General features: G+C 39.4%; 3 protein-coding genes across 3 annotated transcripts in view; all 3 read left to right on the top strand.

Moving 5' to 3' along the window:
• LOC107225353 (protein Fe65 homolog) overlaps positions 1-25,513 on the top strand; it is a 191,496-nt gene that overhangs the window by 20,183 nt on the left and 145,800 nt on the right. The window lies entirely within an intron of this gene.
• Positions 11,070-14,418, top strand: LOC107225354 (cytochrome P450 9e2). The gene has a single exon (XM_015665787.2). It carries the CDS (start codon positions 11,114-11,116, stop codon positions 12,641-12,643), a length of 1,530 nt encoding a protein of 509 aa, XP_015521273.2. The 5' UTR covers positions 11,070-11,113; the 3' UTR covers positions 12,644-14,418.
• On the top strand, positions 17,607-20,926 carry LOC107225355 (cytochrome P450 6a2). The gene has a single exon (XM_015665788.2). It carries the CDS (start codon positions 17,608-17,610, stop codon positions 19,135-19,137), a length of 1,530 nt encoding a protein of 509 aa, XP_015521274.2. The 5' UTR covers position 17,607; the 3' UTR covers positions 19,138-20,926.

A 25,513-nucleotide genomic window follows, 5' to 3' on the forward strand; every position in this document is an offset into this window, starting at 1 on the left:
GTCCAGGGGTTCGATTTTTACCCCTTCGGAAAACATGAGGACCCAACTTTCGAAAGAATAGCCCCGATCGATTGGCTTCCAATTTTTTTCACGAGTTCTTTGTTAACAAAACGAAAATTTTGAGACCAAGAAGCGGTTGTGCAAGCTTGTGGTTTAGAAGCTACAGGCGAAACAAGTAATTAAAAAGTGACATAAATCGAATTGAATGCAAATTTAAGAAATACGAATTTATATTTTATCTGTTTTTTCTCACTTTTCAATCAATTCTTTCGAAAATTGGGTTTTCGTGATTTCGTGGTCGGTAAAAATCAAACCCATGATCCAAAAAATCTGAAACGCGGCGAAAGTTGTTTTTCTCACCCAGTCTACACCATACTTAAAAATGAACAAAAATTACCGATGGTGAAGCTCAGTCTTAGGTCGGTTTAAGGTGGAATGCCTCGTACACACGTGTCAAGTACCGTAAAATTAGAAGGAGTGTAAAAAATATAAATTCCTACTGCGGAACTTGACGAAGACATGATATATTGTTTTCCAGCTTCCTTCATTCATTACCGATGCACTCACTCCATTTTACTCTGTACAAAAAGTCTTACCATTCGTGAGATGGAATGATCGAAATCGAGGTTTGACCATTTTCCCGAGCCAATATTAACAGAAATCGAAAACCGCGCATGTAGGCGCAACGCCGATTACGCTTCTCCCGCATCTTTTCCAAAATCTTCGCCGATGACAGGCAGGTGGACATACGCCTTCCGTAACCGGTGAAAGAATTTCAGGCCTCTAGTCAATAGACCTTGGAACAAGCACGCCCCCAGGAAAGGTTCGGAGGTGGGCTTGGGGCGGGAGAAAGGGGGGTATAATATTATTCAGGGTGGCTTGGTTTGGCGAGAATTACCGCGCAAGCCAAGAGGAATGGCGGAGGTCGAGGGGCGGGGGTGGCAAAGGTGGGGTACGATTATGGTATATACATACAGCTGTGCGGTTGTACGGGGCAGCTAACTTAGCGAAGAACCCGCGGCTGGCCTTCCAAGGTAACCTCTTCGCGCTTTTCATCGGCCCTATCAATGCTAATGAACAAATTCGATTACCGGAATACCTCGTTTCCGATTATCGATTTCAGATTTATTCGGCCGCTCCTCTATTCTAACGTGTTTTTGCCGTAGTGTCACGAGGCTGAAGCTAGTAACGTCGACGCAACGAAATGTCAGGGAAAAAATCATTGTTTCACAATTTTGAAGTGACTTTCAAGGATTTAGTTTTGCCAAATATTAGGATATTTCGTTTATCATAGTTTAACAAATTTCGGACATTCCTAAAGGTGCGCTATCTTCAGAGTGAGTAGCTAACGGTCCGACGGTTTAACGCGCATGCGCTAAAATTCTAGAGCGAAAGGTGTTGTTTGGTCAGGTGGATCAACGTTTTTGAGGTTACATACATCGCGGCGACCCGTCATCTGAACTTATGACGGTTGGTCAACCTGTCGAAACAATTCCTTTTGCTCGGGAATTTTCGCGCATGCGCGTTTGAACATTCGACCGTTACCTACTCACTCCGTATGAAGTGATTAAATTTTTCATCAAGTCACCAAACATGAGCTGCTTTCGACATTTTCGGACAACGAACTTTATACAATCCTGCGTGCAACGGCGCTGAGCAATCGGTCGCGTGATTACATCGTAAAGTGTAACTTCTGAACTTGAATAATTCAAACGCATCACGCGTTTCTGTTATTCTTCAAAACTGTGTAATCAAACTGATAAAGCCTATTATATTAAACATTTCACGGGGGATAAGATGACATTTCTTACAAACGGTGGCAGATTCTTAACATTTTATTATTTTTTTTTTTATTACCAAATTTTTTGACATTTGTTTGCGCTACACGATGAAAAAAAGTGGTCGATTTCATGAAATGTTTAATACAGTAGCTATTGACTGTATATAATATAGAGTTAATTGATCACTTATTTCAGAAATAATTCGGGCATAAGTTATGAATGAATATTTCAAACCAATCTTTTAAGCACAATTATACTAAATGTTATCATAGAATTTGTATTCTCCTAGTGATAAAAAAAGATTCGTCTTGTTTAGGCTGTAGGTAACTCTTTTCTCGTACGAAAAAGTCGATTTGTAGTTGAAAATACATAATTTATACCAGACCTCATTTAGGCTAAAAGCGCAGAAAAAAGCTCTTTTCTGCGGTTTTTTTATAAAGAAACTGACTGGTCACTATTTTGTTGCCGATTTTGAAGATAGCTAAGTATCTACTGAAAGTCGTCTTTGATTACTTCAAATATTAAAAAAATGCAATCTTGATATTCATTGACGTATAATCTTGAATCTTACTACCAGTATGAATCAAATCTCGTACAAGAACACGGGTCGAGTGATCTTCCTCGCAACTTGAATATCATATCAGTCTGTTGGTAAACTTCTATAATACTCGCTTTAATTATCAAACTTTAAAAAATATCTTTGATGCGCCATGTTAGCTCTGAGAAACGTATTACGCAATCATTAATCTAGCTTGTGGTGTTATTTTAGCGAGTTTTGTGTCACAAGTGATAACGTGGTACGTTCACAGAGCATAAATTAACAATTTGTTGCATAGCTTCTGTGATATCAGAGAGTTTACTTTCAGAATCAGCGTTTATGATAACGATGTCAGAAATTTTTTTCCCTTCCAAATGACGTCCTCTATTTCTTCTCTAACATTCATTATCACACAATTCATCAAGGATCCAATGATCAAAAGAATCAAGTGAAAGTACGGTCATTCAAAATTGTCCAAAGATTCAGCTATTGTAGTGATGAAAAATGATAAAAGATATTTTTACAACACATTCTCACTCGGCAAGTAGACCATTGTGGTTCGAAGTGCTGACTGGAAAAGAAATTAAAACTCCACGTTGAGGAGTCACGAATTTCATTGAGATTAATTTTACAGTTTTAAACGGTAAAATAAGACGATTTACCATGAGTTGTAACATGACGGAAATCAATGAATATGACGTTATATTACAGCGTGAAAAACGAAAAGTGTATAACAATCGTCTACCCACGTTGACGTTACAGGTAAAATATATTTTTGAGTTACGACCGGCATTTCATTGAAACGAATGCGTCTCCATATTCATACATGAGTACATATGCTCATGATTTATCGTGCAAGCATTAAATCGTTATTTAACGTGCTCGTAGTCGAGCAATAAATGTCCCTTCCACTCGCTTTCGCCTATTGATCACCTGTAGGACCCTCGTTGCAACAATAATTTATTTATCGTCCAGTGAATTTATCGTTTCAATTCTGGTACAAGAAAAAAAAACCAACTCTGTGTCTTGGATAAAACATTCTTATTCACGTTTCGTATTGCCTATAATTAATTACACAACCTGGCTGCAATGAATGCACGAAACTGGTACTACATTATAAATGCTTTTTCCAATATCATATTTCGCTTATCGTTGAGACGATGAAACGAGAATTTACATCAATATTATTTTGGTTATTCAAGTTTCGTGTGTAATATTGGGATTGAAAAATGGCAGTGATGTCGTACATTGGAAGTATGAAAGATTAATAACTCGTTCGGTGTAACACTCGTTGCAAATTTATCAAGTGGCAAGTAGTACAAGATAAGTGTATATGATTTATTTTCGTATCTCCCGATAGCAAATAGTTTTACGTATGAAGTATAGATTTTTCTTGTGAGTAATCAACGATGCTTATGAATTGCAAAGTTACTCTCCGAAAGAAAAAAAAACGTCGCAAAGTCCCGTTTTATGCCGATCGTGCAGAGTCAGAGAACACTTGATAAAAATTTGTTGAGTAATAATAACGAAGTGACGTCGAGTATTGGCCAAAGAGTTTTCATGTATTGAACGATGGTGGCTAGAAAAATTGTTCAAACTCTAAAAATTTGCAATAACATGTTTTTTCTAAAATCGTTTTCAGTCCAACATTTTTTCATCAATTCGAAATGCATAATTTATTTTTGTTTTTGTGACCAACATTGAGTGAGAACTTGATTCTTGTTACCTACTTGTGTCAATAATTACAGTTAATACAACAATATAACAATTATAATGCACTGCGTTTCACGCTGCGCAAAATTCTCCAGTCTTACTGTGAAGTTACGATATACAGTATGACTGGAGAATTTTGCGCAGCGTGAATCGCAGTGCATTATTATACGTAGATGAAATTTTGAACAACTTTCATTCTACAACCAAATCATTTGCACCCACCTCCGTAATTTATATCCGGTAAATTGATTGCCGAGTGTCGGCACCTTCCTATAATTATAACGAGTACAGAGATGAATTTATGCAAAGTTAATTACACACTCATGTAGCAGCAGGCCCTTGTTGCGTTTTGCACTGGTAAATATCAACAACGCGTTGTGTAGCAAGGCAGAATGTACGTATTCCATTTTGCATCTCTTTACCCTTTCCTCACTTTTTATTTTCTACGTATGTACGCAAAGCGAAATGCTGGTGGATTTAAATTATAATTTTTAGCCAGAACCTCTTGAAATATTCTCCTAATCCAGTCAGTTCCGAAGGTTGGGGCGAGACGCGCAACGTCTTATTTTTCAGAAATGGATGTACTCGATAACTTGACAACTTTACACAAGTTTGAGGATGCATGTTCTCCCCTCCTGCAATTTCCACTCGTCGGAGTTTGATGGAAAATTTCTTACAATTGGTATAAAAGTTTTTCGTTTACTTTTCTATCGCGGCGTCCATAAATCACTTCAAACTACGCGTTTAACACGGGGGATAAGTCTCGTAGCTTCGGTTCTCAACGCGGATGTAATTATGCGGTAGGATGTATGTAATTCTCTGGTGTTATTCTAGCGTGCATTCAGATCCGAGATATGCTTACAGAGCAAAGCTCTCTCGAATTCAAGGTGTGTCGTGCTTTTTCTCACCCTTTATTTTGAAAATCAATAATTTCTCCTTCAATAGGACTCAAAGTATACCGTAGTTCAGTAAATTGCTTTCTTTTCTATAAATTCTGAAGTATTGTCTAGAGCAGGGATGGCCAACCGGTCGATATGACTATTCAGTCAGTCGGGCGCGACAAGGCAAAGAAAAATACATGATTCTGTCAAAAAATGTTTCATTTAATTCTGTGGTAAAGATTTGAGGATTTGTTGGCCATCCCTGTTCAAGAGGATTCATTCTCTATTTGAAATACTTCATTTGATTTTAGAACTATCACCAATATAAAGTTCCTAGCAGAGAAATCATTGCGCAGAGAAATCTATTTCTAGATACAAGTATATCGGAGTTTTGAAAAGCACACGAGAGTTTTCAAGGTCTGTATTTTACGCTCTCCACCCGGATACGTAGAAACCGTTGGGCTTGTGGTGAGCCGGTCCGACAGAAGGGAGAATCCCAGCACAGCCGTGGTGAGCTTAATAATTCGTAATCCGAGAACAAAGCAGCGTGATGAACGCAGGCTTGTAACAAACGCGAACCGTAAGGGTGGCGTACAAGGCATGAAGAATACTCCACGACTAGGTTATAATGCCTATATCTATTGCGATTCGCGAAATGTACCGGCCGTTCCGCAACTAGTTAATTATACATTTCATCCATTGTTGATGCCTTCGATGGTTGACCGCTCGGGAGTGAATTTAAGAATTTAATTGCTTTCCACGAGGGCTGCATGCTCGCTCTACGAGCGCACAGAGGTCGGGTAATTTCGTTTGTGGTCACAGAATCTGCAGTCTGATTGCTTTCTCGTGCCTCCAGAGTCTCACCGTCCACGGCCATGCTGCAACGATTCCTGTATGATTTTCATTTACTTATTTGTTCCTACCGTTTTTTCCCAATCCCTCAGGCTCGTAGATAGGCTCGGTGAATTTTTAGGAACTCTCGGTGCACATGGATGGAAGCAATCAACGTTGGAACGCGCTTGCGATAACGGGTCGTGCACTTGCCGATAATATTTGAAAATGGTGGACCGATAAGGTGATTGAAAAAGTTTCGTAACGTCCAGAGTATCCGTTCGACCACACCCAGATGGCTGAATTGGAATATTTTTATGCCATTTTACTCCCCGAAATATTACTATAGGTAAATCTAATATGTGAAGTGATTCTATTTTAACGGAAAACTTTTCTCTTGAACAGACTGAAGCAAAAACTCACAAGGCCAGATATTTTTCTCTTTAAAATCTAACGTAGTAAGTTGGCAACAGTTGAATCTTGAAATTTCGAGTTCCCCCTGGAATTTTTCGACTCTGTGGCGGTACCGATCAGATGCGAATAGATGTGCCTGAAGTTTCGAACGTTCGTTTCGACGATGTTTGAGACGTCAAAATGAACTTCGTACACATGCGAATACTTCGAAATAGTATTGAAAATTGAACGAATGATATTTGACCGATTCGTTGCATTGCACTGGCGTGTCACTTCTAAATAGAAAAAGATCTCTCCTTCGGCTGGATTTTTGCTTGCTCGGCGTTCCGAAGAGAGATCAAAGCCGAGAGTATTATAGTAGACGTCGTTTACGTGACGCAGAGCTTATAGTCATACCCGAAGCCTGCAGACTTCGCATAGTTAAACAGGAGATTTTGTGCGTGGAACTTTGTCGGGGAATTAAATCCTCCCCTTCAGGGCTCGTCTTCCCGTCTATTCAGACTTCTCGCTTTAATCCACGTACAAACAATGCAGCGAACATTTACACAGTCTCTAATGCAATGAAGACAAGAGTTTCCGAGACTATCCTTCCACAGGTATGAATGAATGTAGGGTGTCACGTTGATGCGGGCGACGGGTTTCGACCCTCCGGCAAGAGGCAATTCTGCCTCCATCCAGGACCACGGCGTACCTGAGCGATTTCTCGAGCCCTCAGGGAGTCTGCGGAGGCCGCAGTCGGCACTGCAGGTTCATTGTCTATGTGGGATTCCCGCTTTTGGAAATGTCCTATGAATGGATGGTGATTGGGGTCTCTTGAACCACCCCTATTTGCGATGTCCAATTTCTGTTTCAAAAATTGGGGGCGGCTTAAAGTCTGAAAGAACTTCACGATTTCTGAAATTAACCATTTGCAGTCGTTACAGTGGTGCAAGCCCGAATTAGTCCGATGCTCCACTTGAGGTTTCAAGAACATCAGCCAAGCAAGGTGCAGTGGAAAAGTAATTTCGGGACCAATTCAATCAATGTCAGGAAACTTTACTCACTTCATATCCGACTTCTGAACTCGAGTAATTGCATAATGGTGCCCATGACTCGTAGGTATCCAAACCGGAGATGCTTACGCCCACAGGATGGCGTGCAAGCACATGGACAATGTTTACCTACATCTCGTATGGGTTATGCGCATTACGTATTTACCGGACAAATAGCCACCAGGGGCGAATACTTTAGCGCTTACGAGAGCCTCGGGCATTGACCGGTGTCCTCGTCCGGTAGTACCGGTATTTCACTTTAGTCCTGCCCGCAGGACTCGACCCATGCTCATCTGGCGTCGGCCCCTTGTTCGCCGGACACAATCCCTCCGCCATTTCACCGAGGCAGTGCAATTCCGTATTGTCTACACCCACGTGTAAAGCTGAACTGCCCTGCCGAGATGCTGGAAAGCTATTCCAATACTCGAGTCGATACGTTCCTGCACTGCGCTGGACCTTCGGGCGGAAATTTGTTCACTTCGAAATCGGTTTGATCACAGCACGGCGGTGTAGTTTCCTCTTTTTCACGGTATTTCGACACTTAGACGAAAACGTATCCTCCAATTTTCTTACATTTACATTTAAATTTTATTCAATGAACGTTTGTCGACGTCATTTATGGCTTACGATCATTTGAATCATCGACTGCCGGGTGTTGAAAATGGGACTCGGACTCAAGTAGGCACAAATTGAATATCGTAACGCGGAAATAACGAAGGAATGTAAGTCTAAATAACTAAGTTTTTCAGAGGGTCGAAGAGGAGTCAGGGATGTGTAATTTGTGGTGGGTGGTCATCATTACAGTAGCCTCTAATGGAGGTTGACGGGCTACTGGTCGGGATGTCGGACCTTTGGTACGGGGAGGCGTGTAGCTAAGGATTTCGCCACGCAGTGCATCTTTCTCTGATTTCCCAAGGGAAGACTATCCCGTTGCCCACTGTGCAGAGAGGGCGATCGTCAGAGGGTAGCAGGATATGCGAGGAAGATCAGGGCGCAGAGGAGAGAATCATTTCATTTCCCGTAGAAAAGTTCTGCATAATTCTGACGTTCCCTTCTTATTCACGTATTCGAATTCGATCTTTTTCATCAATAACTCCTCAATGCGGATTACAATTCTGAGCACCTTTATACAAATTGATTTTACCTTGATTGTAATAAAATATGTGATTATCCATTTTTCTCAATTGGGTTATTTACAAAAACTAAAAAAAAAAAAAGGATGAACAAACAAGACGAAACTTTGGCATAAATGGTAATATTATGCAAGTATATCGTCGAGGAAAAAACACGATAATTAGAGCAGACGGAGCAATCAGGAATTGAGTGAAACATAGAGGAGTAAAAAAAAGATATTGCGGTCACAGAGATCTTCGGTATTAGGATGAAGGAAAATAAGGGTAAGAATTGTGAGCGTAATGATACTAAGGGGCAAATTCGAAGCATTTGTATGGAGATCTTACGACATGACGCGGCACATTTACAAGATAATTCCTTATGATGAAGCAATTGCAGATGCGCGTCCTTGGCTGAAGTTATTAAGCTCTGCGCGACACGATGACGACAGCAATTGAACGGGTCAGCCACTTTAGTAATGTCTCTTTATTGTGACCGCAGCATGTCGAACGTAGCCTCGCGTTATGAAAAATCAGCAGAAGGCTGCTTCGCGAGTCCAATCGTTAAATCAATACTACATAGGTATGTTCACGTCACGCACATAGTCACTCTTGGGACTTCTCCTTTCATTCATCAACTTAATATTTACACTCCAGAGCGGAAGATCCTGCGACGCACCGGATAGAAGACCTTCGCCGAAGGTTGAACGTTAAAACTACGGAAAGGTTGAAATGGAAAAAATTAACCGCGGGGATTCCGCAAAAACTAAAGGGAATCCTTGGGACGGGGTTCCACTTTACCTGGCACTCACACTTACTACGGTAGATAGTACGTCTCGCGTGTATACTGGCGTTGGTTGGAGTGGTTTCTCGTGTACCTTCAGCCCTAGAGTAAGTCAAAGTATGTATAGCGATATATGGATGCGTAGATGTTTTATCTACCTACATCTCGGTAGGAATAATCAAGACATCCTCGCGGCTACTGTCAGGTGGCAACTTCCTCTTGCTCGCTGGTAACCAAAATCCAATCGTTTCTACTGCCAATTAGAGACGTGCGTGTCCAACTCAGAAAATTGAAAGATCACATATTCATTCGGTACAAAATCAAATGTATTTGAATTTGAACTCTCGATGAGTCCACTGTATCAAGCGTCAAGCGTTAATTTGCAAGCTATGAATATAGCTTAATGACGGGATCTTAGCAACAAGCGAATGGTTTGTTTATAACAACGCTTGGACGAAATCGACAGTCACGGGCAAGCGAGAGAGCTGACCGGACGTGTTCGGGATCGTCACGCTTAAACATGAGTAATCCCCATCAGGATGATCATTTTTCATCCTCTTCGCCTTTCCGAGGCTTTTCTCCGATATAACAAAGCAATGATATATTGTTAATATACACAGACCTGAGCCGAACCAAGAAGAAATCAGAAATAATTCATGCCGAATTTAATGAATGGATTTATAACGTCTGAGCACTTAACAAACTCTGCTCTAGCTGCAAAAAATGTGCAAAAAGTTGTGATTTGAATGTATCTAGAGTAGGGGAGGAAGTGATATTAGCTGGTAACGAGAGAGAGACGGAGCAGAATAATGATTCAGGAGTGGCGGAGGGGAGAAGGGGGAGTACGAGGTGGAATTTTTGATTATTCAGAGTCTTTATTCAAATTTATTTTGTTTTACGTTATATTTTCACTTCTCATCTTGAGGATTGACACGATGATCGAAGGGTTCGGCTTCTTGCACACGCATGGCTGCCTACAGATTTATTTATACGAAGGTTGAAAATACAAGTGATGTAAGCCAGTTCGATCTAATTTTTTTAGACGGAGAAAATGGACGTTGGTGAATCTCGAATGTATATTTCTTTATCATATATATGCCTACATGTGAGGAAGAGTTCACCGCGCCCGCATTCAAGTGGTGGATTGAACTGCGGAGCCTGGTGATTGGTTGGAGCCGGCTGAGTCGTCGCTAGATCTCAAAACCATGCAAAACTTACGCTACTTTATCAGTAGAAGCAGCAACCCAAACCCATTGATCATCATGTCAGTCCCCAATATATAAAGAGTGAAAATGAAATATAAAATGAAATAAATTTGCAAAAAGGCTCTGAATAGAATTTCTATCTCATCTTTTCCCTCCTCCACCCCACAATCTCCTTTATACCCTCTCTCTCTTTCTCTGTCTAGTTAGCTCGAACAAAACTTGTTATAAACATTAACGAAAAAATGGTGAAAACTGATAGAAATCGAAAATTTGGAACTCTTCTACTTTGCCTACTGGTTAATATCATTTAATTTTACTTTCAAGTAACGCACTGATAATGACGTAGATTGATTAAATAAACTCATCACCTCTGAAAGACCTCCATAGATATGTTGCTCAATCGTTGATTGATAATACTGCAGCATGAAATCATATAATTCGTCTAAATATTTTATTGACACTAGTGGCTCAGTTGAATGAGTTGAAACAAAATTTCCAGTTCTTACTTGGATGAAAATTTTAATTAGTTTAATTGAACGATCAATTCACATAATATCTAAAAATAATGATATGACTTGTGTCAGTCTTATTGATTATCATATCGTACTGTTGTATTATTCGTAAGTTCAAGACCTGACCTTTACTATTTGGCAACGGATCTTTATTGCTATCCTGACCCTAGTATTTGATTAATCATGGTTTGAATACTGGAGTTGGAGTTCGAATGACGCTGTTATAATGCACGATCATCGCAGTTCATATCTCCTAACACTATTTGAGAGCAGGTCGAGAATTGGACCGTCAGTAAGTGTCACGATCAGCCATGGAGCAGTTCTACTGCGTGTTCGCGCTTGTTATAGCAGTGTGTTACCTTCTGTACTATTATTCTACTAGTACGTTCAATTATTGGAAAAATAAATCAATACCATGTGCAAGTGGGGCCGTACCGGGACTCGGACACATGTGGCCTTTGGCTTTCATGACGAAGAATTCGGCTGATATGTATCGAGACTATTACAACCAGTTTCCGGAGAGCAGTATGGTTGGTTTCTATAATTTGCGAACTCCAGCTTTGATCCTGCGCGATCCGGAATTGGTGAAGAACGTGCTGACGAAGAATTTCCAAAATTTTGCTGAGAACGCTTTTGACATAGACAAAAACCTCGACCCCCTGTTGGGTGTCAATCCATTCTTCGTCAATGAAGAACGCTGGAAAACTTCACGGCAGCAGCTAAGCTCCGCCTTTACGTCGGGTAAGCTAAAATATTTATACGCGTCCGTGCAAGAGGTCTGCGACAGCATGTCATCCTATTTAAAAAGATCATGCAGCAAAAGTGGCGAAAAAGTGCAGTTGGAACTGAAAGATCTTTGCTCGAAGTTTACCGCGGACGTCGTATCTACTGCGGCGTTTGGTGTTGAAGGCGGTAGTTTCATCAGCGAGAAAGATGGACCGTTCAGAGAAATAGGGAGAATTATGTTCGAACCGTCGTTTTGGAAAGGAATGAAGCAAATATTCGTCTTTTTCATTCCGATTGCCGCTCAAATCTTCAGGATGCGCGTCATACCGACTAAGGCAGATAAGTTCTTCAGAGGCATCGTAAAAGACGTGCTGAGGCAGAGAGAGGCACATGGCATCGAACGACCCGACTTTTTGCAACTGATGATCCAGGCAAGGACTCTCGGAAAAGTTGACCCCATTTTCAATGAAGAATACAACGACGATGTGATCACTTCTCACGCCTCCTCGTTTTTCGTTGATGGTTACGAAACGTCTAGCATTGTCATGAGCTTTGCCCTTTATCAGGTAGCCGCTCACCCTGAAGTCCAACAGCGCCTTCGCGAGGAAGTGAATGCCGTTATCGAAAAACATGGTTCTCTAACCTACGAGGCTCTTCAAGACATGTCGTACATGGATATGGTTCTCAACGAGTCAGCGCGACTCTTTCCTCCCTTTGCTACTATGATGAAACGCTGCACCAAGGAAATCGAGCTCACTGGTTCGGACGGGATTACTTGTCAAGTCACTCCTGGGACAAATGTTGTTATAATCACTACAGGCTTACATAGGGATCCCAGGTTCTGGCCAAATCCTGATGTATTCGACCCGGAACGCTTTTCTGAGGAGAACAAAGAAGGGCGAAACAAATACATATTTCTTCCTTTCGGGGAAGGTTATCGCATCTGTCCCGGCCAGAGGTTGGCTACTCTTCAGATAAAGGCTGGTATTTCGACGATCATTCGAAAATACACCTTGGACGTATCGCCGCGGACAAAAGAGCCAATCCAACTCGACCCTAGATATTTCATGATTTCTCCACTCGGAGGACTCTGGGCAAATCTAAAACCCATTTAAAAAGTCTGTTACAGGCAGTAAGTTGCACTGATCCAAGGCCTCTCAATTGATCAGATATAGTTGTGGCGGCCTCAAATAGGACTGCGTATTTTTTTAAAATCCAAATTATTCTCAACCATAAATAGTCAACTTATATATTTATTCGTAACAATAGGTTATTGCTGTATTTAATGGAGATGTTACTGTATACAGATGAGAGGCTTAGATTAAATTAGGCTGTTGAAACAGAACCAGCCAGATTGATTGTGCATTTTTATTAAAATTTGTCATCTTAGTGTCTTGCCGCAAGCTACCCTTCCCTTTTCATTAGAACCACGCTACGTGATATTACCGACGATTTCCATTCTTCAGTTTAACGGAAGCCTGTACGCACCTACTTAGGAATTTATATCTCACGTAAATATTATTTGTGAAACGGACGTTTGCACGCTTACGCTGGTCATATGCATGACGCCTTTATGAGGGGTTACCTACAATGTGTCCACGATTACGTCCCTTGACAATATCGTTGAACGGTAATACTGCCGTTGAATTTCGACAAGCTTATCGTTGAACACTTCGGATTGAATCTCAGTAGGTACTTGAAACGAAGCGTTACTCTCGTTTAAAATACAATGCAGCCAGCAGCATGTACAGTCTGGTAGAAAGGACTTTTTTAATCTTACAAATTTTCTGCTTCCGTTTTTTGAATTTATCGTTCTCGTAAAGATGCCATTCATAATAAAATTCGATATAAATTTGTCGAGGGCCTAAAGATTTTATGACTATAGTAACGCACGAGCTACAGAATCGAGACTAGAGTAGAATATACATGTCAATGTGAAAGGGATTCAGGCTTGCTGCAAAAATGCTAATTGATCACGAGCTTTAAGGTAGTCACGTAAACGTAACGAAACATCAAAGAAACCACTTTTAGAATTTTAGAATGACTTGCTATGAGCTGAGTTGATTAACTAATATGTGTTGCATTGTTTAGCTTTCGCCTTATTACAGTCTACTATAGTTAAGATAATACTGAAATATGGAAACAACGATTTTCCTCAAAACTGCATTGATACGTTAAACTTACGAACCTCAATCTCATGATTGATTTCACTCGGATGTAGAAAATATTGTCGAGTCGATAACGCGTGGTGCAATTATAACACGAACTTGAATTATTTATACCATTCAAACCGCTCATCTACAGAATTCTTGAAATCGTGATCACGTATGAAAGATAGTTCCTCAACGATACGTGGAACAACAAATAATGAAATCTTGTTAAGCACATCGCTAGGTTGTGATATTGTAAAATTAAATGAGTGAGGTGATATTGACCAGAAACACTTGTAATGTGATATAAATGTATGGGCGTATAGAATAAACATATTCTTCTTATTTGCATCGGAAGAACTTTTGCACGATAGAATTTTCAATTAATAATGAATTAAATTAAAGTATAATGATGGTCATCAATCCATCCCTCCCTTACACAGGTACAGTCTACCGGGGACATATCCTGTCGGATATGGCGGATGTCGGTAGTGATTATGATTACGATTATAAAGTTCCGAATCGTTGATACTGTGGTCACAGAGAACTGTGAACGTACTTATATTTTAATGACATTAATGAAAAACAACAAATATTGTATAAGCATGGTAAACAATTGAAAACTTGTAAATTGTGCACCAGATAATGAATTAACGAAATTGTAGCATTTGTCAATGTTTACCGATGTAAGAATGGTTGATGATGAAAGTTTTTGATTAAACTGAAATTACCCGTACTAATCGACGATTGAAACAAATTTTGTAATCTCATCATCTTATATCTAGGATCACCCAAATAGTTCCCCCGTTCCTTTGACAGTTCAAATCCAAATATCATTGTTTTACTTCCACGTTCAAATTTATCGGCGCTTTAGCTGAATTTTATATATACAAATTTCAACCGCTTCTCGGGCGGCCTCAAGTAGCGCATGTTTTAGGTACATCATTGCACTCGTTTCCTGCAGTACTTCGTACATGATTCTATTGTACTTTTCCGCAACGGTTGAAACCTCATCGCCAAAACGTTGTTGAATTGATGGATGATCCGCTGGCAGATGAAGAAAAAAATTCAACAAAATGCTTGACATCTCGTACATTTCGAGAAAAGATTAAGCTGCGTGTGAAGTGATTGTCTCCCCATTAAATTCTCAACGTTTCGTGTTGGACTGACGTCGATTATAGGACGTGTTTATATTATTCATAATGGTCTGTTCTGCACTTTAGTATTGTAGGAGGGCTGGTAACATTCTTCAGTGATCATTTCTCCAAGGCATATTTTTTGTGGGAACATTGATAGTGGTATGTGGAAACGTCATCAGTATAAAGGATAATTTCTGACAGCTGTATGGAAGGGAGGCAGAAAACCCCGAATTTGCAGAAAACAGTGAACGCAATTATTATGTGTTCAAGGCTGCCACTCTCTGTATTGCTTGCCAGGTAGTGGATAATTCTCACAAAATGAAATCAAATCTCCTGCCAGTTTGGTCAATACGATTCTCATTTAAAAGTCGAAAATAAAGAACTTATTTGACAAAAACAAATTCCCCGTGAAATTCAAGAGAGTAATTGAAACTCCTGCAGAATGTGATTGAAAATTTGGATTTAGAATATCAATGACCTCCCCCTCCCCGTAATTAGATAACTAAAACTGTGGTGTTTAATCAATGCAATTTCAAATTTACATCCCGACTCGGCAACATCAAATCAAGGCGCGCACAAGGGATGTTTAAATCGTTCTACTAGGGGGTTAATTAACCGTTACTCATAAAACTGTTGCCATAATAATTTAATAATAATTGGAACTTGATTATGACACTTACCTACGCACGTCTCTCGCAACATTCTTACAAAACATAGGCCGTGAATAAGTAATCACCGAAAAATGTCACCAGCTCTTAGATTATACGTGTTTTTTTAAGTTTCACGAATATTAGTGGAATGTCAAGTGGTATCATACATGCGTTAAAGAAACTTGTAAAATTTCAGTACAATTTTTTTTTCCTTTCATCATCGAAGGTTCGAAGGCTATTTCTCTGAGTTTTACTAACATCCCATCTTCATAATACTTGAATGATTTATCCTTTGTGCTAAATACTATAGGTACTGGCTGTAACATCTGCAATAAATTTTTAGTCCGAGGTTTCAGGTTTAGTTCCAGTGTTCCCGTTGTTTGGCCACGTAAAGTAATCTTCCGAGATTTTTGGTTTTAAATTTTTCTTCATAAACAGATAAACAGGTAAAATAGAATACTACAAACTTGAAGGACTGCCGATAATTAGTGGCTGCTTTGATTATTTGACGAATCTTGTAGATCTTTGGTCTATCAAAAGATTAATACGAAGGTCGTTTATCTGACATAATTTCATAAGTTTTCTAAATTCTTGTTGAACTGAAGTTTGATGTTATTTGAGTGAAATATGACGTGATTCATTATGGAAGCGGGGCATGTAAATAATGTTATGCATTTTATTTCATGCTTGTGAAGATTCAGAAAATTAGCTTCAGGCGTCTGAGATGATGACATAAATTGATTAAATGAACTTATTATCTCTGCAAGACCTCTAAAAATATGTTACTCAATCGTTGTTTAACAAAACTGTAAGATCAAAACGTATAATTCGTCGGAATATTTTACTGACACCAGCTACTCAATTGAATGACTTATTAACATTTTCCAGTTCATAATTGGATGAAAATTTTAACTAGTCTAACAGAACAATAAATTTACCTACAAATTTGGTAATAGGTAAACTTCACTCCACGAGGTGGAAACTAACAATAAGTATTATGACTGTCTACCTTTGGATTATGACTTGTGACAGTCTTATTGACTACACTGGTCTGTGAAAAAACCTTTTTGTAATAAACATTTTGAATGCTAAGGAATGTCAAAAAATGTAAGTTTGGAACAGTTTAGTTTTTTTACAATAGTTCATTAATAATATTTAACAGTGGCATTTTTGAACCTTAATGTAATTGAAAATTCTATATGTAAAATCGGTTATTTATTTGAAATTCAAGAAACCTGGTGATGGCAGCGGGATCCTGCCGAAACGTCGAAATAAAGGCATAATCCATTGTGAATTGCATCTTTTCATCCTTAACTGTTTCACCCAACGAAAATTGAGTCATATAATAAACGGTCACGAACATCAAACTCATCTATACTTTTCATGCAATGTTTTCTTCAATGGAACACCATTTTTGCGAACGAATTATAATCAAGCGCTAAAGCAACAATATTTATTTTTAAAAAAGTTACAAAGTTAAACATAACGAAGATAAAAAACGTAAAGTTTCAATACGGGTGTAAATTTTGTGCAAAACTAACCAAAGTATACAGCGTGAAACGGAAATAACTACCGGACAACTTTTTACGTACTGCGTGATCTAAAATCACAACGAGAACTGTGCAGGCGCATGACTTGGTGTGAAAACACCGTCAAGCGATATCTTTCTTTTTCTATCTATCAGTTCGGACTGGTTTTTCATGTACAAATACTATTTAGATTGATTGAAGTAGTGTAAATGCAAAAACAAAACACAACAAGTTCTCAATTTTTAACAGTAAATAAAAAAAATCATGTCATGTAATGTACACGTGACGGCGAAAATTGAAAAGCAGTTATAGGTTCGGCATATGAAAACCGTCGTGTCTGTAATATGATTGTTTGGATGAGGATTCCGTTGCAGACCTGTGCTATCGTAACGTACTGTTGTATTATACGTAAGTTCAAGACCTGACCTTTACTTTTTGGCCACGGATCTTTATCGCTATCCTGACTCTAGTATTTGACTAATCACGGTTTGAGTACTGCGGTAGGAGCTCATATGATGCTGTTATCATATACGATTATCGCAGTTCATTTTTCGCGGAACGCTATTTAAGCGCAGCTCGGGAATTAGATCGTCAGTAAGTCACGATCAGCCATGGAGCAGTTCTACTGCGTGTTCGCGCTTATCATAGCAGCTTGTTACCTTCTGTACTATTATTCTACTAGTACGTTCAATTATTGGCAAAATAAATCAATACCATGTGCAAGTGGGGCTGTACCGGGACTCGGACACATGTGGCCTTTGGTTTTCATGACGAAGAATTCGGCTGATATGTATCGGGACTATTACAACCAGTTTCCGGAGAGCAGTATGGTTGGTTTCTATAATTTGCGAACTCCAGCTTTAATCCTGCGCGATCCGGAATTGGTGAAGAACGTGCTGACGAAGAATTTCCAAAATTTTGCTGAGAACGCTTTTGATATAGACAAAAACCGTGACCCTTTGATAGCTGTCAATCCATTTTTCACCAATGAAGACAGTTGGAAAACTTCACGGCAGCAGTTAACCTCCGCCTTTACGTCGGGTAAGCTAAAATATTTATACGTGTCCGTGCAAGGGGTCTGCGACAGCATGTCATCCTATTTAAAAAGATCATGCAGCAAAAGTGGCGAAAAAGTGCAGTTGGAACTGAAAGATCTTTGCTCGAAGTTTACCGCGGACGTCGTCTCTACTGCGGCGTTTGGTGTTGAAGGCGGTAGTTTCATCAGCGAGAAAGACGGACCGTTCAGAGAAATAGGGAGAATTATGTTCGAACCGTCGTTTTGGAAAGGAATGAAGCAAATATTCGTGTTATTCATTCCGATTGTCGCTCAAATCTTCAGGATGCGCGTCATACCGACTAAGGCAGATAAGTTCTTCAGAGGCATCGTAAAAGACGTGCTGAGGCAGAGAGAGGCACATGGCATCGAGCGACCCGACTTTTTGCAACTGATGATTCAGGTAAGGACCCTCGGGAAAGTTGACGCCATTTTCAATGAAGAATACAACGACGATGTGATCACTTCTCACGCCTCCTCGTTTTTCTTTGATGGTTACGAAACGTCTAGCACTACCATGAGCTTTGCCCTTTATCAATTGGCCGCCCACCCTGAAATCCAACAGCGTCTTCGCGAGGAAGTGGATGCCGTTATGGAAAAACATGGTTCTCTCACCTACGAGGCTCTTCAAGACATGTCGTACATGGATATGGTTCTTAACGAGTCAGCACGACTCTTTCCTGGCTTTGCTACCCTGATAAAACGCTGCACCAAGGAAATCGAGCTCACTGGTTCGGACGGGATTACCTGTCAAGTGACTCCTGGGACAAATGTTGTTATAATCACTACAGGCTTACATAGGGATCCCAGGTTCTGGCCAAATCCTGATGTATTCGACCCGGAACGTTTTTCTGAGGAGAACAAGGAATGGCGTCACAAATTCGTATTTCTTCCTTTCGGGGAAGGTTATCGCATCTGTCCCGGCCAGAGGTTGGCTACTCTTCAGATAAAGGCTGGTATTTCGACGATCATTCGAAAATACACCTTGGACGTATCGTCGCGTACTCAAGAGCCAGTCCAACTCGACCCTAGATTTTTCATGACTTTGCCACTCGGAGGACTGTGGGTAAATTTAAAACCCGTATAAAAAGTCTTTCTGACAGCCAGTAAGCTGCAATGATCCAAGGTCTCTCAATTGATGAGAAATAGTTCTGGCGGCCTTAAATAGGATTGTGTATTTTCCTAAAATCCAAATTATTCTAAACCATAAATAGTCAACCAATATATTTAGTGGTAACAATAGATTATTGCTGTATTTGATATGGCTGTTACTGTACACAGATGAGAGGCTTAGATTAGACTGCTAAAACTGAACCAGCGGGAGCCATTGTAAAAAATTTTCATCTCAGTGTCTTGCCGTAAGCTACGCTTCCCCTTTAATTAGAATCACGCTACGTGATATTACCTACGATATCCGGTCTCCAATTTAACGGAGGCGTGTATAGGCCTACTTAGGAATTTATATCTCACGTAAATATTATTTGTGAAACGGACGTTTGCACGCATACGCTGGTCATATGCATGACGCCTTTATGAGGGGTTACCTACAATGTGTCCACGATTACGTCCCTTCACAATATCGTTGAACGGTAATACTGCCGTTGAATTTCGACAAGTTTATCGTTGAACACTTCGGATTGAATCTCAGTAGGTACTTGAAACGAAGCGTTACTCTCGTTTAAAATACAATGTAGCCAGCAGCATGTACAGTCTGGTAGAAAGGTCTTTTTCAATCTTACAAATTTTCTGCATACGCTTTTTGAATTTGTCATTCTCGTAAAACTTGCCCTTTGCAATAAAGATCGATATAAATTTATCCAGAGCCTGAAGATTTCACGACTATAGTAATGCACGAGCTGCAGAATCGAGATAGAGACTAGGCAGGGAAGTTCTAAGGAAACGAGTAGAATACATATAACAATGCGAAGGGGATTCAAGCTTGCTACAAAAATGCTAATTGATCAGGAGCTTTAAGGCAGCCAAGTAAACGTAACAAACCACCAAAGAAACCAGTTTTAAAATTTCAGAATAACTTTCAATTAGTTGAGTTGATTGATAAATATGTGTTGCATTGTGTAGCTTTCACCTTATTACAGTTTACCGCAGTTAAGATAATCCTGAAATATCGAAACAACGCTTTCCCTCAAAACTGCATTGATACGTTGAACTTACGAACCTCAATCTCATGATTGATTTCACTCGGATGTAGAAAATATTGTCGAGTCGATAACGCGTGGTGCAATTATAACACGAATTTGAATTATTTATACCATTCAAACCGCTCATTTACAGAATTCTTGAAATCGTGATCACGTATGAAAGATAGTTTCTCAACGATACGTGGAACAACAAATAATGAAATCTTGTTAAGCACATCGCTAGGTTGTGATATTGTAAAATTAAATGAGTGAGGTGATATTGACCAGAAACACTTGTAATGAGATATTAATGTATGGGCGTATAGAATAAACATATTCTTCTTATTTGCATCGGAAGAACTTTTGCACAATAGAATTTTCAATTAATAATGAATCAAATTAAAGTATAATGATGGTCATCAATCCATCCCTCCCTTACACAGGTGCAGTCTACCGGGGACATATCCTGTCGGATATGGCGGATGTCCGTAGTGATTATGATTACGATTATAAAGTTCCGAATTGTTGATACTGTGGTCACAGAGAACTGTGAACGTACTTATATTTTTAATGACATTAAAGAAAAACAACAAATATTGTATGAGCATGGTAAACAATTGAAAACTTGTAAATTGTGCACCAGATAATGAATTAACGAAATTGTAGCATTTGTCAATGTTTACCGATGTAAGGATAGTTGGCGATGAATGTTTTTGATTAAACTGAAATTACCCTTTACTTATGGGAGATCGAAACAAATTTTGTAATCTCCTTATCTTATATCTAGGATCACCCAAATAGTTCCCCTGTTCCTTTGGCTATCCAAATCCAAATATTGCATTAGTATTCCACGTTCAACGTCACAAGCGTTTCAGCTCAATGTTACATGTCCAGATTTTGACCCCTTCTCTGGCGGCCTCAAGTAGCGCATGTCTTAGGTACACCATTGCACTCGTTTCCTGCAGTACTTCATACATGATTCTATTGTGCTTTTCAGCAACGGTTGAAACCTCATCTTCAAAACATTGTTGAATTGATGAATGATCCACCGGTAGATGGGCAAAAGTCTGCCACTTTCCGTATTGCTTGCCCGGTAGTTATTGGGTCTCGAAAAGTAAAGTACAACTTCCTGCAAGTTTGGATTTTACCATTTTTATTCAAAAGTTGAAAATAAACGAGTTATTTGACAAAAACAAATTCCCGCTTACATTAAAGATAGTGGCCAAAGCTCCTACAGAATCTGGTTGAAAATCTGGATTTAGACTATTAATGATCTCCACCACTTCCCTCTATAATTTGAAAAATAAATTTGTGGTGTTTGATCAATGCAATTTCAAATCTTCATCCCGACCGGACTAACATGAAATCAAAGCGTGCACAAAAGATGTTCATATCGTTCTACCAGGCGATGAATCCCGATTTTTTGTTCTGCTAATAGAAACGTACACATAAAACTGTTGCCATTAATAACTTATAAATAATTGACACTTGATCAAATAATAAAAATTTCGTCGTTCACACGACAAATTTGGTGTAACCTGCAGCCCTCTTCAAACCAGACAATCGATCTGTCAATTTTATGGCGAGAATTATTGACTACCAAACAAGCAATACAGAGAGTGGCAGCCTTGAACAAATAATATTGTTCTTTATTTTTTTTGCAAATTGGGGATGTTCTGCCTTTTTTTCACACCGCTATCAGGAGCAATCTTTACCGATGACTTTTACGCATGTCTTCCTCAACATTCTTACAAAAAATAGGCCGTGAATAAACAATCACTGAAAAATGTCAACAACACTTAGACCATACGTCTTTGATAAGTTTTACGAAAATTTCTGGAATGTCAAGTGGTATCATACATGCGTCAAAGATACTGAGACGCTTTGGCTTGCTTTTGTAGTTGGGCACTAATTGGGAAAAGCAATAGATGTCTTAATCGAAGAGCAGATAAGAATCTCAGGGTGTTTCGAATTTCTTCCTCGGGTCTAATCCCTTCAGAGTTTCTATATAATCTCCGTTTATTGAAACATAGAAACACAGGTAAAATTTCAGAATTATGGGGCATGTAGAATTCAGGACTCTTGTAAGTTAAAAGATAATGTAATTGAATCCTTAATTTCCTTTTGTATTGAATGTGATTTGACATTTATTTTCTTATCCGTCTGCGATTTATGAAACCTAAATCCTATCTCTGTTTGGTTCAATAATTCACTCTTCAGTTACGAATGTAATCTATTTGGGAAATATCGCTAAATATATAATACTTGATTAAAAGGGAGGCTCGAAGGAGACAGATAGGGAGACTTAGATCCACCCTAAACTGCTCGGAAGTAAATAGTTTTTACAAAATGGAACAGGCTTGAGAACTATCGCATTACAAGCGCTGCCTATCTGCCAAAAGGGTATGAAGAAACAGTTTGAATAACCCAAGTACAAACAGATTTGCTCTTTGAATGTAAAGAATCAGTCAGAATATCGGCTTGACTTTGATCACCAGTCAGACGTCGAAATTTATACCGGATTATTTCCGCGATGCGTCACATAGGGACCCCCAATTACAAGCAAATCAGGATACAGGTTGACTCTGTGAGCAGATCCAATGTTCTTCTGTCAGCCAGCTAGATACGTATCCTGATTTACCTATAATTACAGGTCCCTATTGACTGCATCACGAAATAACACGGTACAATCTCTTCTCACTGACTTATTTTGGCGGGCAATAATCAGCCAAGCCAGTAATAAATCGCGAAATTCGTCAAACGATTATCGATTCACAAGAAACATCGGGAAGCAATGTACACGGGGGTTTCATTTTAATCGCCCCAGGCCGCAGAGGAATCGTGAAAGACGTGCTGAGACAAAGAGACGCAAGGCATTGAGCAGCCGGACTTTCCGCAGTTGATGATCCAGGCGAAGAAAGCAGTACACTGCTCAACGATGTGGTCTTGATCCACTCGGTTTTGCTTCTTGTTGATGGTTACGAAATGACCAGCATCATCATAAGCTTTGCCGATTATCAATTGGCTTATCAATTTGTTCAACAACGTCTTCGCGAGGAGTCGATACCGTAATCAAAAAACGTGGTGCCCTAATCTACGAGGCTCTTCAAGATATGTCGTACATGGATATGGTTCTTAACGAGTCGGGGTGAGTCTTTCCTGTCTTTGCTACTGTGATGAAACGCTGCACCAAGGAAATCGAGCTCACTCGTTCGGACGGGATCACCTGTCGAGTTACTCCTGAGACTAGTGTTGTTACAAAGACTACAGGCTTACTTAGCAACTCCGAGTACTGTCCAAATCCTGACGCGTTTGTCTCAGAACGGTTTTCTGAGGAGAACAAACAAGAGTGACGTAAATTCGTATTTCTTATTTTTGGGGAAGGTTATCGCACTTGTCCTGGTCAGAGGTGAGCCACTCTTCAGATAAAGGCTGCTATTCCAACGATGACCAAAAAATGTATCTCGGAAATACGGCCGCGTACGAAAAAGCCAATTCGACTCAATCCTAACAATAAGTAGTATTTCACGACTACTCGAGCTGGAGAACTGCGGGAGCATGCAATGCCCACGTAAATAATGTTTTGTCAGTGAATTGCGGTAATCTAAGGCCTCGGAATTAATCACGTATGGTGATGACGATCAAGAAGCGGGACTATTTATTGAAAAAATAAACAATTATTACTTATCATGAAATAATTATTTAATACGGCCGGTGGTAACAACAGTTTATTGCAATTTCATAAAAAGAGATGTTACTTTACGCTCATGAGGGGTTTGCATTAGGTCGACAAAACTGTAACAATCAGAGCGGTTGTAGAAAATTTTCAACTTGGTGTGCCACCGAAAACTAAACTTCTTTAATTAAATTTACGGTACGCGATGTTTCCTGTGATCTGCAATCTCCGAGTAAACGCAGCCTTATGTAAGCTTGGCCTGCTTAGGAATTTGTATTTTATGCAAATACTATTTATGAAACCAACGTCTGTACATACATGCGGACCCTATGCGTGACGTCTTTATCCGCGGCTACAATACGTATACGATGATTTTCCCTGATGATATCTTCGCCTGATAATTAAAGGCACTTATATAGCAATGATTTTATGAATTAGGGATGCACTCTCTTGTCAAATGCTGACAGCTCAAAAAATGAATGTGCGTCTAAATTTTCGAAATCCACTTAACAATCAGTGTAGGAGTCATTCAAGATTTCGTCGAGAAATTTAAGGCTGTAGAAAAACAGTAAATTAACGTAAACGGCTTTCATTGTCAGGCGAAATCAAACCAAGTCCATTGAGAGTACAAACTTAAATATTCCATCCAACTTCCTGGCATGACGATTCATTTCGCTGCTCGGCATTTAGCCCGCTATCACCGAAGTGTGCGTCGGTGTTTCTTCAATAAACGCTGGAATCGTACCGCAAACTTATCATTTACACAAGTTGGGAAACGCGTTCAGCACCGTTTGAGTTATTCTTGTAAGATCTTGATGAAACCGTGTCTTGCCTATCACGAACAATTTGGTATACAAGTAATAGCATTATCAATAAACTACTCGTTAGGTACATTCGATACTCGCTTATCTCGTGAAATCTTCACACTTACGGCATTTTGATGAGCTCGAATACTTTGTTACGAGTAAAATTAGTTAAAACGAAATGGTTATTTCCAAACGAAATATAATCAGCCAGCAGCGCCTGCGTTCCGGTAAAACGTTCTTTCTCAGTCTCAGAAATTTTCTCCTCTTGACTTCCGAATTAAATATCGCACTCGCGAGACTTGCCCCTCACAATCGAATTCATTATGAATTTATCGAGGGTTCGAAGATTTCACGACTATAGAAAGCGAGCCAAAGAATCAAGATAAGAGACCGGGGAGCAAAGTTTTCGGGAAACGAGTAGAATATGCCAATGCGAAGAGGATACAGGCTTACTGAATGCCAATTGATTTTACCCAGATGTAAAAAATATTGCCGATCTAAAAACATGGACTGCAATGTTTGCACAGGTTCAAATTTCTCAACGAATTCAAAACGTTCAAACATCAATATTTACTAATTGTAAACACTTTATATATGAAACGAATGAATTGACAGACTTAAAAAACAACAATAATAACAATAATTGTCAGGTGTCAAATGAATTTATAGCTACATAATAGAATTTTAGTTCAAAACTCAATGAAAACGTTAACTTCAGAATTTTTTGACATTAACAAGAATGAAACAGAAAAAATGATACACATATAAACGTGGCAAACAGTTGACAATTGTATGATTGACAAAATCGTAACACATCCGCAAGTTTACCGCGATTAAGATGGC

The sequence above is a fragment of the Neodiprion lecontei genome, chromosome 6, assembly GCF_021901455.1.
Source record: "Neodiprion lecontei isolate iyNeoLeco1 chromosome 6, iyNeoLeco1.1, whole genome shotgun sequence".
NCBI classification, from domain to species: Eukaryota; Metazoa; Arthropoda; class Insecta; order Hymenoptera; family Diprionidae; genus Neodiprion; species Neodiprion lecontei.

Excerpts from the sequence above, each read along its gene's own strand:
- LOC107225354 (XM_015665787.2), top strand. The coding sequence starts at position 11,114 with ATGGAGCAGTTCTACTGCGTGTTCGCGCTTGTTATAGCAGTGTGTTAC.
- LOC107225355 (XM_015665788.2), top strand. The coding sequence starts at position 17,608 with ATGGAGCAGTTCTACTGCGTGTTCGCGCTTATCATAGCAGCTTGTTAC.